The sequence below is a fragment of the Arachis hypogaea genome, chromosome 19 (assembly GCF_003086295.3).
Source record: "Arachis hypogaea cultivar Tifrunner chromosome 19, arahy.Tifrunner.gnm2.J5K5, whole genome shotgun sequence".
Taxonomy (NCBI): Eukaryota; Viridiplantae; Streptophyta; class Magnoliopsida; order Fabales; family Fabaceae; genus Arachis; species Arachis hypogaea.
Genome location: NC_092054.1, coordinates 145,572,101 through 145,586,372, shown reverse-complemented (window position 1 = coordinate 145,586,372; position 14,272 = coordinate 145,572,101). Strand labels below are relative to the sequence as shown.

General features: G+C 36.1%; 1 protein-coding gene across 1 annotated transcript; it reads right to left on the bottom strand.

Annotated features, from left to right (window-relative positions):
* Positions 1-1,002: 1,002 nt before the first annotated feature.
* LOC112776251 (galactose-binding lectin-like) lies at positions 1,003-2,121 on the bottom strand. The gene has a single exon (XM_025820329.3). The coding sequence runs from the start codon at positions 1,992-1,994 to the stop codon at positions 1,176-1,178; it is 819 nt and encodes a 272-aa protein (XP_025676114.1). The 5' UTR covers positions 1,995-2,121; the 3' UTR covers positions 1,003-1,175.
* Positions 2,122-14,272: the final 12,151 nt, after the last annotated feature.

Below are 14,272 nucleotides of genomic sequence, written 5' to 3'. Positions count from 1 at the left end.
ACGAGGAAGGGCACCGTTGTTGTTGGAGTCGTCGTCGTGTTCTTTTTGGTTTTGAATTATTTTGTGGGAGTCACTCAGTCAAAACGTTCTTTTTATAAAAAAATATTAATTTGGTCCGTTTAAAATTTTATTCATCAATTTTTCGGCCAAATCGATTTGTCCAATCTACTTATGATAGAAATAATATTATTTAATTGATTACATATGTTAAATTTTAATTATTATAAAATATATTTAAAAAAAAACGTTTTATCCATTTTTATCTAAGTGATTCCCTTATTTTTTTACTAGTTTTGCAGTTTTTTTTCTCTAAGAATTTAGATGTTTTTTTTATATTTTAGAAGTGTCTTTTCTTTAGATTTTAAATGTTTTTTTAACAGTTTTATATATATTTTTTTATTTTTAAATTTTTTAAACATTTTTAGATGTCTTAATTTTTTATTTTTTAAAATAATTTAAAATAATTTAAAATACCTTTTAAATAAATTTTAGATATTTTTTTATTACATTTTAAATATTTTTTATTAGATTTTGAATATTATTTTTATAATATATTGAATATTTATTTTTATTTAATTTGAAATATTTTTAAAATTTTAATTTTTTTATTTAATTTCAAGTATTTTTTATATAATAAATTAAATTCATGTTCTTTAAAAAAAAAATTACTAATTAGCTACCATTAAATGCACCTAGTTATGTAACAAAGTTGCTATTTAAATAAGGTTTAATTATTCTGGTATTCTTTATAGTTTCGTAAAATTTTTAATTAGTTTTCTATATTTTTTTTTCTTTTAATTGAATCTTTGTACCAAAATTCTTTTTAATTGGTCTCTACATTTTTTTTTATTTAGGTTCCTATATCAATTTTTTTTTATTTAAATTTCTATAAAATTAAGCCAATTACTACTAAGAGGAACTTAATTAAAAAAAAAATATTTGGTGAAAAGTTCAATTAAAAAAAAAAACTATAAAAACCTAATTAAAAATTTCACGCAAGTATAGGACCAAGTGTAATTAAACCTTTAAATAATCAACTATCCAACCACAAGTTGATTAGTGAAAGAGAAAGTATACATGGAACCGTACACGCAGTCACCCACAGACACAGTCGATACTGATACACACATATGGTCTGTTTCTTTATTTAAAAGTACTAGTTAGCGTAGACCAAATCATGCGGTTGCAATATCCATTGTTTTTCCATTGCTGCTGATGCTTGTTGTTGTCTTCAAGGTTGAAATGAAAGACCATGAACGGATGAGATGAATCTGACGACCGCCAACCGACGAAGCAGATGAAAACCCGAACTTGACCTTTTCCGGAAGCTTCGCCTTCAAATCAACAACATCAGCGATGGTATTAATATCGCCACTCTCATTGATCACAGCAACACTCAATGTCTTTGATGGAGAGTCATAGATCACAGTCACTTTCACCACCGACCCACTCACTCTTTTCCATTCCACAGTCTTGGACGAAACCAGAGTGTTTACATCGATTCCAACGTGTTGATAGGGTGGATCCTTGAACTCAGAGTTGGAGTAGGAATCAAATTCTACACCAACAAATTGACCGACGCCGTTAGAGCTTGCAACCCCTAAGGTGCCGCCAACTCCGCCGGACGGAATCTGCGTATCTTCCGGTGCGACGAAGAAAATAATACCGTCGGCCGCATTATAACCTTCCACATCCGTCAGCTGGAAAGAGAACGAGGTGACGAAGCTGGCAACATTGCCGGTGGCTTTGTCCCAAAGGCGCACCGGCGTGCTATACAGGACACGCCCGGCGCTATAGGAACTTTTGAGGTTGGTGAGTTGTACATTGCCGTCGGAATGAACGGTGGCGTCGCCTTGGAGATTTATTGCGGGGTTACCTTGGGCGAAAGAGTTGAAGTTGAAGGAAACTGTTTCAGTTTCGGATGCTGAGTTCACCTTCTTACTTGTTACTACAAGCAAGAGGAAGAAAGTAAGAAGAGCATAAAATGGTTTCATGGTGGGAGAGAGTTATTTGAGTGAGGATTTTCAATATTAAGTACTAGTGGTTTCGAATGGTTTTGATGATTGCCAGTGGGGGAAGTTCATGTATTTATACACCCACCAGAGGGAGAAAATGGCACCAAAATCAAACTAATCTTAATCTAAATATTATATATATATAAAAAAGATTATATCCTTTTCGTATGAGAGGTATATGATAAAATTAACAATTATTTAATTTTAAATGTTCACTCAACTTATTCACTAATATAAAATATATTAAATATGAATTAAATTTTAGGCTAAATAATTTAGGTATCGAGTAAAAAGAGGTATTTTGGCTGAAAATAGAAAAATTTAGTGTATTTACACATGGATAGACATGTCAGATGACAGACCCAGCACGTAGGGGGCATGTTACAGGCACCACGTGGGGGGCGTAGAAGCCACGTGGCGGAGACTGGTGGAAGAACCACGCAGCACGTGGGGGCGTGGTGAGTCAGCATGCCAGGGGGCGTACTGACACGTGACGAAGAGTGATTGGGTGAAGCTTCAAGCATGTGGGGGGCGTGCTAAGTCAACACGCCGGGGCGTGATGACACATAGCAAAACGTGATTGGCTGAGGCATGCAGTACGTGGGAGGCGTGTTGAATGCTCCGCTCTATATAAGACAAAGTTCGGTACCATTTTCATTTTGAATGAGAGTGTGCTTTGAGCGTTCTCTGAGTGTGTTGGTAGTGTAATGGAGGGTACCGCAAACTTGGTGGTATATCGCAATGGTGAGATAATACGGAATACTCATGAGGGAGTGAGGTTTGTGTGTCAGAATTCATTTTCGTTTGTAGTTCCATGCACCATTAGCTTTTATGGAGCTTCGGAACGGTCTCTGTCAAAGCATGGAAAACGGTATGTTAATGAGAGTGAGCAGAATTCTGTACCGGAATCCGGTTGTAGTTTTTGGTGGACTAATACAGTTTGATACGATGCCAATCACTGACGAAGCAAGTATGCAGAATATGTTTCAAATTCACCGGCAGACTCAAATGCGAAAGCCACAGATTGAGCTGTATGTTGAGTTTGAAACCGTAAAGGCAGAAGGGATACAAAATGATTTAGATTTAGAGGATGATAGACATGCAGTATACGAAGGAATGAATAGTGACAGCGAAGAGGACTTCAAAGCCACTTATGAAGCTGGCAACGAAGACAAGGATGGTGATGTGGAAGTTGAGATAGCAGCGAAGAATGTAGTGGTTCATCCCTCGAGAAGTCAACCGATGAATGTGCCACCTTTTATGCATGAGTTGGATCTCAACGCCATGCACGCACAGGAATTTTCGGAATATGCAAACATAGGTACGTGATGACTGAATAATAAGGTTTTGTTAATTTAAACTTTGGATTGATTAATGAACGATGATTTCTGCTTTTTGTAGGCGTTGTTGATCCTGAGGACGGAGAGTTCCGGATTGAAATGGAATACAGTTCTAGAAAGTCGGTCGTCACAGCCATTAGAAGTTACACTATCTTTAGAGGAGTTGACTACGATGTGTATGAGTCTGAGCCACAGACGTTCTATGCAAAATGCAAGATGTATGGACTTGGGTGCGTCTGGCTTATCCGAGCTAGTTTGATACGGAAAAAAAGTTGTTGGGAGATCCGCAGATATAACGGTAAGCACACGTGCACAATGGGAATGATTTCATAGGATCATTCAAAGTTGGACTCGGATATCGTTACTGAGGTTATAACGCTATTGGTCGAGACTGACCCGTCCATCAGGGTGAAATCTATAATAGCGGAAGTCCAGTCAAGGTTCAACTATACCATCAGTTGCCGAAAGGCTTGGTTGGCAAAGCAGAAGTCCATAGCGAAAGTTTTCGGTGGTTGTGAGGATTCTTACCAAGCCTTGCCATGGTGGCTCTCGGTCATGGTTCAGAAGATTCCTGGTTCAGTTGTCCAAATAGAAACACGATTACTGTACAACGGGAATGAAGAGGCGCACGGTGTAAAAATACTTCATCGCGTATTCTGGAGTTTCAATCCATGCATAAGGGAATTCAGGCATTGCAAGCCCCTAGTTCAGGTTGACAGCACACACCTATACGAAAAATACAAAGGTGCACTTTTGGTCACTATTGCACAAGATGGGAACCAGAACATTGTGCCTATCGCTTTTGCCTTGGTGGAAGGGGAGACAGCTGATGCATGGCACTTCTTTCTCAGGAATCTGCGAATGCATGTTGTTAGAAAAGACGGTGTGGGTATGATCTCAGACTGGCATGAGTCAATCCGGGCAGTAGTAAATTGTTTCAGAGGCGACTGGAAACCTCCAAGAGCGTGGTGGATGTTTTGTATAAGGCACATCGGCAGCAACTTCCCGAGGGCATTCAAAGTCCCTCACTTGCAAAAGCTTGTTATCAACATAGGGTATTCAAGAACAGTGGAGGAGTACAACATCAACTATAAGAGGTTGGAAGAGCGAGGCGAGGCATATGCCAGGTGATGCGATGCCATTGGACTTAGACATTGGGTATTGGCTTTCGACGAGGGACATCGATGGGGCCATATGACGATGAACCTTGTCGAGTGCATTAACTCAGTGTTGAAGGGTGCCCGTAATCTATCTGTGTTGGCGCTGGTCCGAGCAACATATTATAGGTTAAATGAACTTTTTACGCGGAAGAGTGCCGAGACTCATGAACGCAAGCGTGCTGGATTTACTTACTGGATCCGCTCGAAATCGCGAAGCATCGGTAGATACTTCGCGTGGGCATATTCGGTCGACTTATCCATAAATAGGGTCAACTCTAACAAACAGAAGATCTGACATCTGACGTATCTCCTAATGGACTCCTCAGTGTCCAATGGCTCTGCGTCTCTGATACGTTGAACAACTGATTTCTGGTTCACGATCAAATATTGCGATGCTCTGGCTTTGTAGGAAGTCTTTACTGCTATCTGTCCATCCACTCACAGACTCTCCATCAATGGGTAGGCCAAATATATGAGCGACATCTTTCAATGTCACTGTAACCTCACCCACCGAAAATACAAAGGTGTGAGTTTCAGGCTTCCACCTTTCAACAAACACAGCTAGCATGGGGTGAAATCCTCGTATCACCCCAATCCTAGAGACGTGGTAAAATCCCGTGGCGCGACCATTAGATTCCACGTCTGTGGCGGATCCAGTTTACGCACCAACAAATTCTTATTAGGCTACATCAAAAAAATATATTTGTTAGTTTAAATAAATAATAATACTTACAAACAATACATCAACATCAATATAAATAATATGGCAATTAATATTCACCTTTTTATTTTAATATCTTATTTATTAAAGTATTTATTAATATTCAAATTGTTAGTTACACACACGGATAAATAATTGCATTCTAAGAAAAGTAATTAAAAAAATTATATATTAACATTTATTTATTTCTTTAACTATTATAAATAAATATTTACTGTCACACTTCTTTTTTTAAATAAATAAATATAAATATTTTTTTTCCAAAACTAAATAAAATTTTCAATAATATTTATTTGTCAAAATATTTAGTTTTTCATTATTTAACAACAATATATATTTTATATATATATATATATATATATATATATCTATTTATTATTATTAATATTTTTAAAATACATGTTCGCATAGTTTTCCTTAAAAAGATCAAAATATTTGTTTATTCATTACTTTAATCATAACAAAATTTTTATATATTCAAAAATAAAAATAAGACATAGGATACTAAAAAAAAATTATATCTAAAATAAGATATAATTATATTTTACAAATGAAAATTTTATTTTAACATATTCGTAAAATACAAAAAAAAAAAAAATTAATCCTCATATATGTTTATAACATACTAACGATGACAAAATTTAAAAAACTTTAGTACATAAAAAATTAAAATTTATCAACTTATATAAATTGAATACTCCAAATAATTGATAATATACTTCTCAGGCGTCGAATAATTATGTACCATTTTTTTTTAATTACTACAAATTTTTTTTCAATAATTTTTTTTCCTTCTAAACCACTACTCACACTACACTACACACTCCTACTTTTTTTCAAACTACCACGTTACACTCTTTTTTAACACTCAAACACTTCTTTTTTTGCTCTCTTGGTTAAATACCTTCACCACACTCTTTGTTTGCTTCAATTCAATGGAGGAGAGGGGAAGAAGACTAAATTTATAAAGGATGTTAGTGTTAGGGTGCTGGTTACCGGGATGGGGGTGTTCCCTGCATGCAAGCAAGCCTGCAATACGCCTCCCGCGTGATGCTGCTGCAGCCTTGGAACCTAGCAACAACCTGCACTGTTTCACGGGTTCCACAGCAACACGCCTCCTGCGTGTTGACTGTGCTCTGTCTCATTGCCACATCAACACGCTCCCTCCGTGTTGACTGTGCTCTGTTTTGTCGCCACATCAACACGCCCCTGCGTGTTGACTGTGCTTACGCCTCCGACGTGTTGACGGAGAGCTGTCACACTTTCAGGCACCACGTCCCCGGCGTATTGTATCTGACACCACCCTCCAGCAAAACACCTCCATCACCCATATTCGACCAATACACCAACAAGAATTTTATAAAAAAAATAATTTCTGTAAATTATATATATATAAAAATGTATAATAGCTAATTTAATAATTAATTTTTTGTGTACACATAAATTTTTTAAAATTAAATGTTTTACTTTAATAAATACATAATATATGAATTAAAAACTTAAATTCTATATATGTTTTATTGAAAAAAATTTAATTGTTAATATTAACTTGTGCTATTAAAATACATGTTAGTTAAATCTTTTTTATTATATATTCTTTTTCTTTAATTATTTATTTGCGATCATAAATTAATGCAGAAAAAATTACTCTTTCTTCATAGCGTATATGCGAATTTTTCTTAAAACAAAAAAAGAAAAATGGTAGGAAAAAAATTCTATTTAGAAAGGGATAACAATAAAATAGTATTGGATCTAAATGGATTTTTTCGTCAAAAGGAATCCTAATGACACTGTTCTTAGATATAAAGCAAGATTGGTGGCATAGATACAATCATCAAATTGAAGGAGTGGATTTTTATGAGGTCTTCCGTCCACTGATTAAAATAGCTTTTATTAGAGTAATTTTAACCTTAGCTATTTTTTCTAATTGGCCTATATATCAGTATGATTTTAACAATGCATTTTTGAATGAAAAATTAAACAAAACTATTTACCTTAAACAACCACCAGTCTTTGTGAATGACAATCCTCAAGTATGCAAATTAAATAAAGCTATATACAGTCTTTGCCAAGCACTTCAAGCTTGGTACATTACTTTATCATCAATCCTTGCACAATTTGGTTTTAAGAGTACTCGATCTAACCCCTATCTTTTTGTTCATCATTCATTGTCTTCTATATATATTTTTATGTATGTAGATGATGTTTTGGTTACAGGCAATGATCAAAAGCTAATAGCTCAGCTCATGCAAAAACTCAACAGTGTTTTCTCTCTAAAAAATCTACGAATATTCAACTACTTCTTGGATATTGAAGCAGTAAAGTTTTTCTTAGGAGCTTACCATCTATCCCAAAGCAAATACATCAAAGATCTCTTAGTGAGAGCAGAAATGAGTAATGCCAAACCTGCCCCAACATCAATGATCACATCAGAGAAGCTTTTTAATCATGGATATGAAGCATATGAAAATCCAACTCATTACCGTTCCATAATGGTTGCATTGTAATATTGCACTCTACCAAGACCTGAAATTGCTTTCTCAGTTAACAAACTGAGCTAATTCATGCAAACACCTCTGCTAGCTCATTGAAAATCAATGAAGCGTGTTTTTCGATATCTAGCTGGGACATTGGATCGGATCAAGGAATTATCTTTCATCCATGCACGGACTTAATAAGAATTTTCTCCTTTGCAGATGTGATTGGGCGTGAGACATTGATCACCGTAGCTTAACTTCTGGATATTATGTAGGGAGATAAAAAATACAGTCAGAACTTGTTTTATTTAGCATTCATTAATTATCGCAACAATTAATAAATATTAAATAAGATAAATTATGACTGTTTTATACTAATTTTTTTAGTTACCAAATATTTTCGTATGTATATTTAGGATCGAAAATTGTGTCTTGGACAAGTAGAAAACAGCATCGTGTCAGCCACTCTAGTGCAGAGGCAGAATTTTGCGCCCTGACTGATTAACTACTAAGATCAGATGGCTCAAAAATCTTCTAGTCAAATTGCATTTTAACCTCTCTGAAATTCCAACAATCTATTGTGATAAATCGTGCAGTTAATCTCTCAGCAAACCCAATTCTACGAACATTTTGAGATAAATATTCGCTTTGTTCGAAACTTAGTCACTCAACATAAATTTAATATTGTTCATATTCTTGGAGTAGACCAAGTTGCAGACATATATACTAAACTATTCTCTCTACTAATATTCTCTAAGTTTAAATCCAAAATCAAAGTGTTAGTCGAAATAATTATCTTCGAAAGATTAAGTTGATTCGAAACGTTAGTGAAGGGTCAAGAAGGAAGTAGAGTTCGAAATGACGCACGTGCAGGCATTAAATAGAAGTTACTTGACACAGATTCGACTTAGATACCTTGTTAAATCGAACAAGCATTCGAATGAGAAATCGAATAGTTGTTCGAATAGAGAATCGAGCGATTATGTAAGTAGAGAAGTTGAAGGCTTTCTCTAAATGAGGAGTTTATAGGTAACGTCTATGGGCAAAAAAGTGGAACAGCTACCTAAGAATTTGCATACAAGGCAGCGTCGTGTAATTAATGGTCGGTTACAGATATGGGTTATAAATATTAGTAAGTTTTAGGAAATAAGGGTTGGAACTTTTCTTCAGAAATACACTCAAGCATACTCACATCCCCAGAAAATTTCTGAGTCTACATTCGAGTTTGATTTTTGTATGGTTCCTTCCATTGTCTCTAATTTTCCATTTACAATTCCTGCAAACTTTACTTTTTCTTGTCAGATTTATCTTCAAAGCATTCTTTAATTTTATTGTCAGATTTACATTCAAAGTTTTCCTTACTTATTTGCCCAATTTACATTTCAGTACCATTAAGTTTTCTGTCAAAAGCCCTTTGATCAAATCGAAGGCATTTTAATCGTTTTCTTTATAATTCGGCACAAGTCATTTCGATTTCAGTCAAGTTTATTTTTCAAACCTTTTTCTTTTACACTTCTTTTATCCTTCTTGCACTTTTCGAACTTATTTCTTATTTTAATACTCGTCTAATTCGAGCACATTTGATGCACTTATAGAACTGGTACCCGCAAAAGAGGAGTATGTTTCGCTATCAGACCATTAGAATCAAACCACCATTGATTTGTTTAAAATTGACAAAACAAATTGGCACGCCCAGTGGGACAGTTTTAAACTGAAGTGTGTCAAAAGATTAATTTTTTGGTGTCATTTGGTGTATGCAATTGAGAAGTGGAAGGATCCTTCACATGGCTGATGAAGTGTTAAATGTGAATGGTGGTTGTCCACCAATGACAGTATACCAGTAACTATGCAATCTTCGGACGTTACTTCACATTCGGAAAGTTTTGGATGTAAATGAAAGCATAGTGGTTACTAGTGTTTAAACTGGAAGTGTTGGACGTAATATTCATCCACGTGGTAATTTACCACCAGTCCAACCTCCATTAACCACTAGACGGCCTCCTTATGGCCTTCCTCCTGGTTATACTCCACCAGTGAATGGTTTTGTTCCTCCTGTTCGCTTTGGGAGTGTAAGTGGAGTAAATAATTCTCAAAACTCACAACAACATTCTGAGTTCTCTCGTGATTATAATGTGGGCTCTACATCGAATACTTCTAATTCCATTTCGGTATTTCAACAATATGTAGAGGAAAGTCATCATAATTTAGTCAACTTATTGACTCAACAAATGACTACAATTCTAAATTTTATGATGACTGATCACGAATCGAAATTCGAACGTCTTGCTAGACAAGTCGAACGGATTGCTCGAATCGTTGATTATGATGAAGGTGAAAGGCATGAGACCATGGGGAATAATGAAGGATTTGAAAATATATTTCAAAATGAAAACAATGTTTTAAATAGAGAAAATCCTCAGATAATTTCCCGTGGTCAAAATGCAGATGATGTTCTAGCCCGATTACGTGCTAATCATGGTGGTGAACGTTATCAAGTCACAAGGATTCTAGAGGAAGTGCTCAATCGAGTTGGTTTTATGAACCGACCTCATTTTGTGTCTGCTTTCCCTCAAGTTGTTCAAATGGCTGAAGTGCCAAGAGGGGTAAAAAATTCAAAGATAATCACAAAATTTGCAGGGAAAATTGGAGAGTCAACCACTGAACATGTCGCTCAATATTTGGTCGAGATTGGGAATTTAGTTAATGATGAGAATTTGAAAATGAAGTTTTTTCCTTCTTCGTTAATGAAGAATATGTTTACTTGGTTTTCAAATCATAGACCAAATTTGATAACAACATGGAATCAGTTGGAAACTACTTTTCATGCTCAGTTTTACCAAGGAAAATTGAATGTAGCAGTTACTGATCTAGTTGCTTTGAAACGGGAAGATGGTGAAACCATTGATGACGATATGATACGTTTCAAAAATACTAGAAGTAGATGTTACGTGTCATTACCCGAAAGTGAAGTGGTAAAAATAGCAGTTATGGAGTTAGGATTTTATATGTGTCGAAAGCTACTTAATGTGCATATCCCTGACTTAGCCCATTTGGCTGAAAGGGTTCGTCAAGTCAAACTTATGAAAAAAGAAAAGGTGAAATATAGAAATGAACAGAAGTTAAAAAGTAAACCTTTTACTCGAAAGGAGAAGGTTGCTTATGTGACCATGGAGTCCTCAGAGGAGGAATTCGATCTCGAAGCAGAGGTTGATTTGGTTGAACTTAAGAAGGGTCCTCCATATGTTTGCTCCTTACTTAAAAAGCTCCCTAGTAATGAAAAGTCGAATGATTCAAAACTAAAGAGTGGGAAAAAATATAGTTTTAATATTTCGAAATCTTATCAGATTTTCAATGTGTTGCTTAAAGATAAACAATTAATTCTGCCTGAGGGTTGATAAACCCCATTTTTAGGGTTTATCTTATAGTGATTTTAGGGGATTTTATGACCTTTTACCCACATTTATTCAATGAAATAGCATGGTTTTGTGATTGTCTCCTAATTTGTACTTGAGTGTGAAAACATACTTTTTAGGCCCTTAATTGCCAATTTTGACTCATCTTTGATTCCACTAGATGCCTTGATATGTTTGTTAGTGATTTCAGGTTGATAAGGCTAGGGATGGATCAAAGGGATGTAGAGAAAAGCATGAAAAGTGGAGAAATCATGGAAAAGCAAGGATTTGGGATGAGATCAACAACGCGCACGCGCATCAGACGCGCACGTGTGGATTGTAAGGTCGCATGGCGACGCGTACGCGTACGTGAGGCGTACGCGTGGATAGTAATTTGTCAAGCGACGCGCACGTGTGACGTACGCGTACGCGTCGGTGCTCGCACGTGACTCACTTAAAGGCAATCCGCTGGGGGCGATTTCTGGGCTTCTCAGGCCTAAATCCAACTCATTTTTGATACTATTTAACCCATAGAATGAAGAGGGATCACACATTAAGTCTAGACACACTAGTTTCGTTTTTAGTTTAGTTTTGGAGGGAAAGTTAGTTTCGCTTCTCTCTTCTCTCTAGAATTAGGATTAGGTTAGATCTAGATTAGAATTTCTTAGATCTAGGTTAATTTCATGCTTAGATTTACTTTTCCTTTTGTAATTCTTCTTCTTCTACATCTCCTCTCTCTAGTTTAGCATTTAATTCTTGTAATTCTCTACTTTTATGTTGATGCACTTTGTTTCTTCTATTTCTCTTTTAATGCAATTTATGATTCATGTTCCTTTATTGTTGAATTGCTTAATTCATTTTACTTTTCTTTTATGCCTTCCATGTGTTTGATGAAATGCTTGGTTGGATTTTAGTATAGCTTTTTCCCCTCTTGGCCTAGGTAGAGTAATTAGTGACTCTTGAGTTGTCTAATTCCTTTGTTGATTGATAATTAGAAGTTGCTAATTGACTTGAATGCCACCAAAGCTAGTCTTTCATTATGATTAGGATAGGACTTGTGGAATCCACTTAACTAAGTGGGAGCAATGGACAATTGTGGTCACAATTGAGAAGGATAACTAGGATAGGACTTCCAATTCTCATACCTTGCCAAGAGCTTTGTTAGTTGTTAGTTTATTTCCTTTGCCATTTATACTTGTCTATTATCTCAAAAACCCCAAACATACTTCATAGCCAATAATAAGAATACTTTATTGCAATTCCTAGGGAGAACGACCCGAGGTCTAAATACCCCAGTTTATAAAATTAGGGGTTTGTACCTGTGACAAACAATCTTTTGTATGAAAGGATTATTTGTTGGTTTAGAAACTATACTTGCAACGAGATTTCATTTGTGAAATTCTAAACCGTCAAAAATCCACTCATCAAAATAGCGCCGTTGCCGGGGAATTGCAATGGTGTTATGTTATTGGTTATTGTATATATGTGAATATTGTGAATAGCTTGATTTTTGGATTTCTTGTTAGTTTTTGCTAGTTTTAGGACTTTGTTTCATTATTTCTTATTAGCTTTTGTTTCTTATTTTCTCTTTTCATTATGAATTCTCACTTTGGCTATGATTTTGGTTCTAACTATGTTGTAGGAAATGGAAGCTTCAATGAAGATGTGCATCAAGGATGGAACAATCAAAGGTGGCAGGAACCTTATGTATATGATCAATCTTCATGGCAACAACCCCCACCAATACACTATGAACAAGAGCCATTCTATGATGCATACTAATCAAATGGCTATGGTTAATCTCCTTGTGACTTTCAAGAACCACCGCCATATGCTTATAAGCCATACCCTCAACATAACCCTCAACCATACTCACAAGCCCCTTTTCACCAACCACCTTCGTATGACCCTACTCCGTACACACCATACCAACCAATTTTTGAGCCATATGAGCCACATATAGAGCCACCACCATTCCAACCTCAATACTTCCAAGAACCACCTCTTCCATACTATGACCAAGATGAGCCACCTCCAATGTACACGAATTTTCAACCTCAAGATAAATTCTATCTTCCACCACAACCCTCCATGAAAGAATATCAATGTTCATCTCTCAAGGAAACCATGGATAGGCTTCAAGCAACCGTCCGTCAAAAGTTAGATGCATGGGACTCATACCGTATGTCCATGGATGATTGTGGAAGAGCAACCGAAGGGGTAGTTGATGAGCAGATAATTTATACGCTTTTTGGCATTGTTTTTAGTATGTTTTTAGTAGAATCTGGTTACTTTTAGGGATGTTTTCATTAGTTTTTATGTTAAATTTACATTTCTGGAATTTACTATGAGTTTGTGTATTTTTCTGTGATTTCAGGTATTTTTTGGCTGAAATTGAGGGACTTGAGCAAAAATCAGATTCAAAGGTTGAAGAAGGACTGCTGATGCTGTTGGATTCTGACCTCCCTGCACTCAAAATGGATTTTCTAGAGCTACAGAACTCAAAATGGCGCGCTTCCAGATGCGTTGGAAAGTAGACATCTAGGGCTTTCCAGAAATATATAATAGTCCATACTTTGACCAAGTTTAGAGGACGCAAACTGGCGTTCAACGCCAGCTCTCTGCCCAATTCTGGCGTCCAGCGCCAGAAAAGGATCCAAAACCAGAGTTGAACGCCCAAACTAGCACAAAAGCTGGCGTTCAACTCCAAGAAGGACCTCTACACGTGCAACACTCAAGCTCAGCCCAAGCACACACCAAGTGGGCCCCGGAAGTGGATTTATGCATCAATTACTTATTTCTGTAAACCCTAGTGACTAGTTTATTATAAATAGGACATTTTACTATTGTATTAGACATCCTGAGTTTTATCTTCGGATCATCTTTGATCCTGGATTGTATTTTTGATCCTGTGATCACGTTTTGGGGGCTGGCCTCTCGGCCATGCCTGGACCTTCACTTATGTATTTTCAAACGGTAGAGTTTCTACACTCCATAGATTAAGGTGTGGAGCTCTGCTGTTCCTCAAAGATTAATACAAAGTACTACTGTTTCTATTCAATTCATCTTATTTTGCTTCTAAGATATTCATTCGCACTTCAACCTGAATGTGATGAACGTGACAATCATCATCATTCCCTATGAACGCGTGCCTGACAACCACTTCC

Coding starts and splice junctions, on each gene's coding strand:
- LOC112776251 (XM_025820329.3), bottom strand. CDS start 1,994: ATGAAACCATTTTATGCTCTTCTTACTTTCTTCCTCTTGCTTGTAGTA.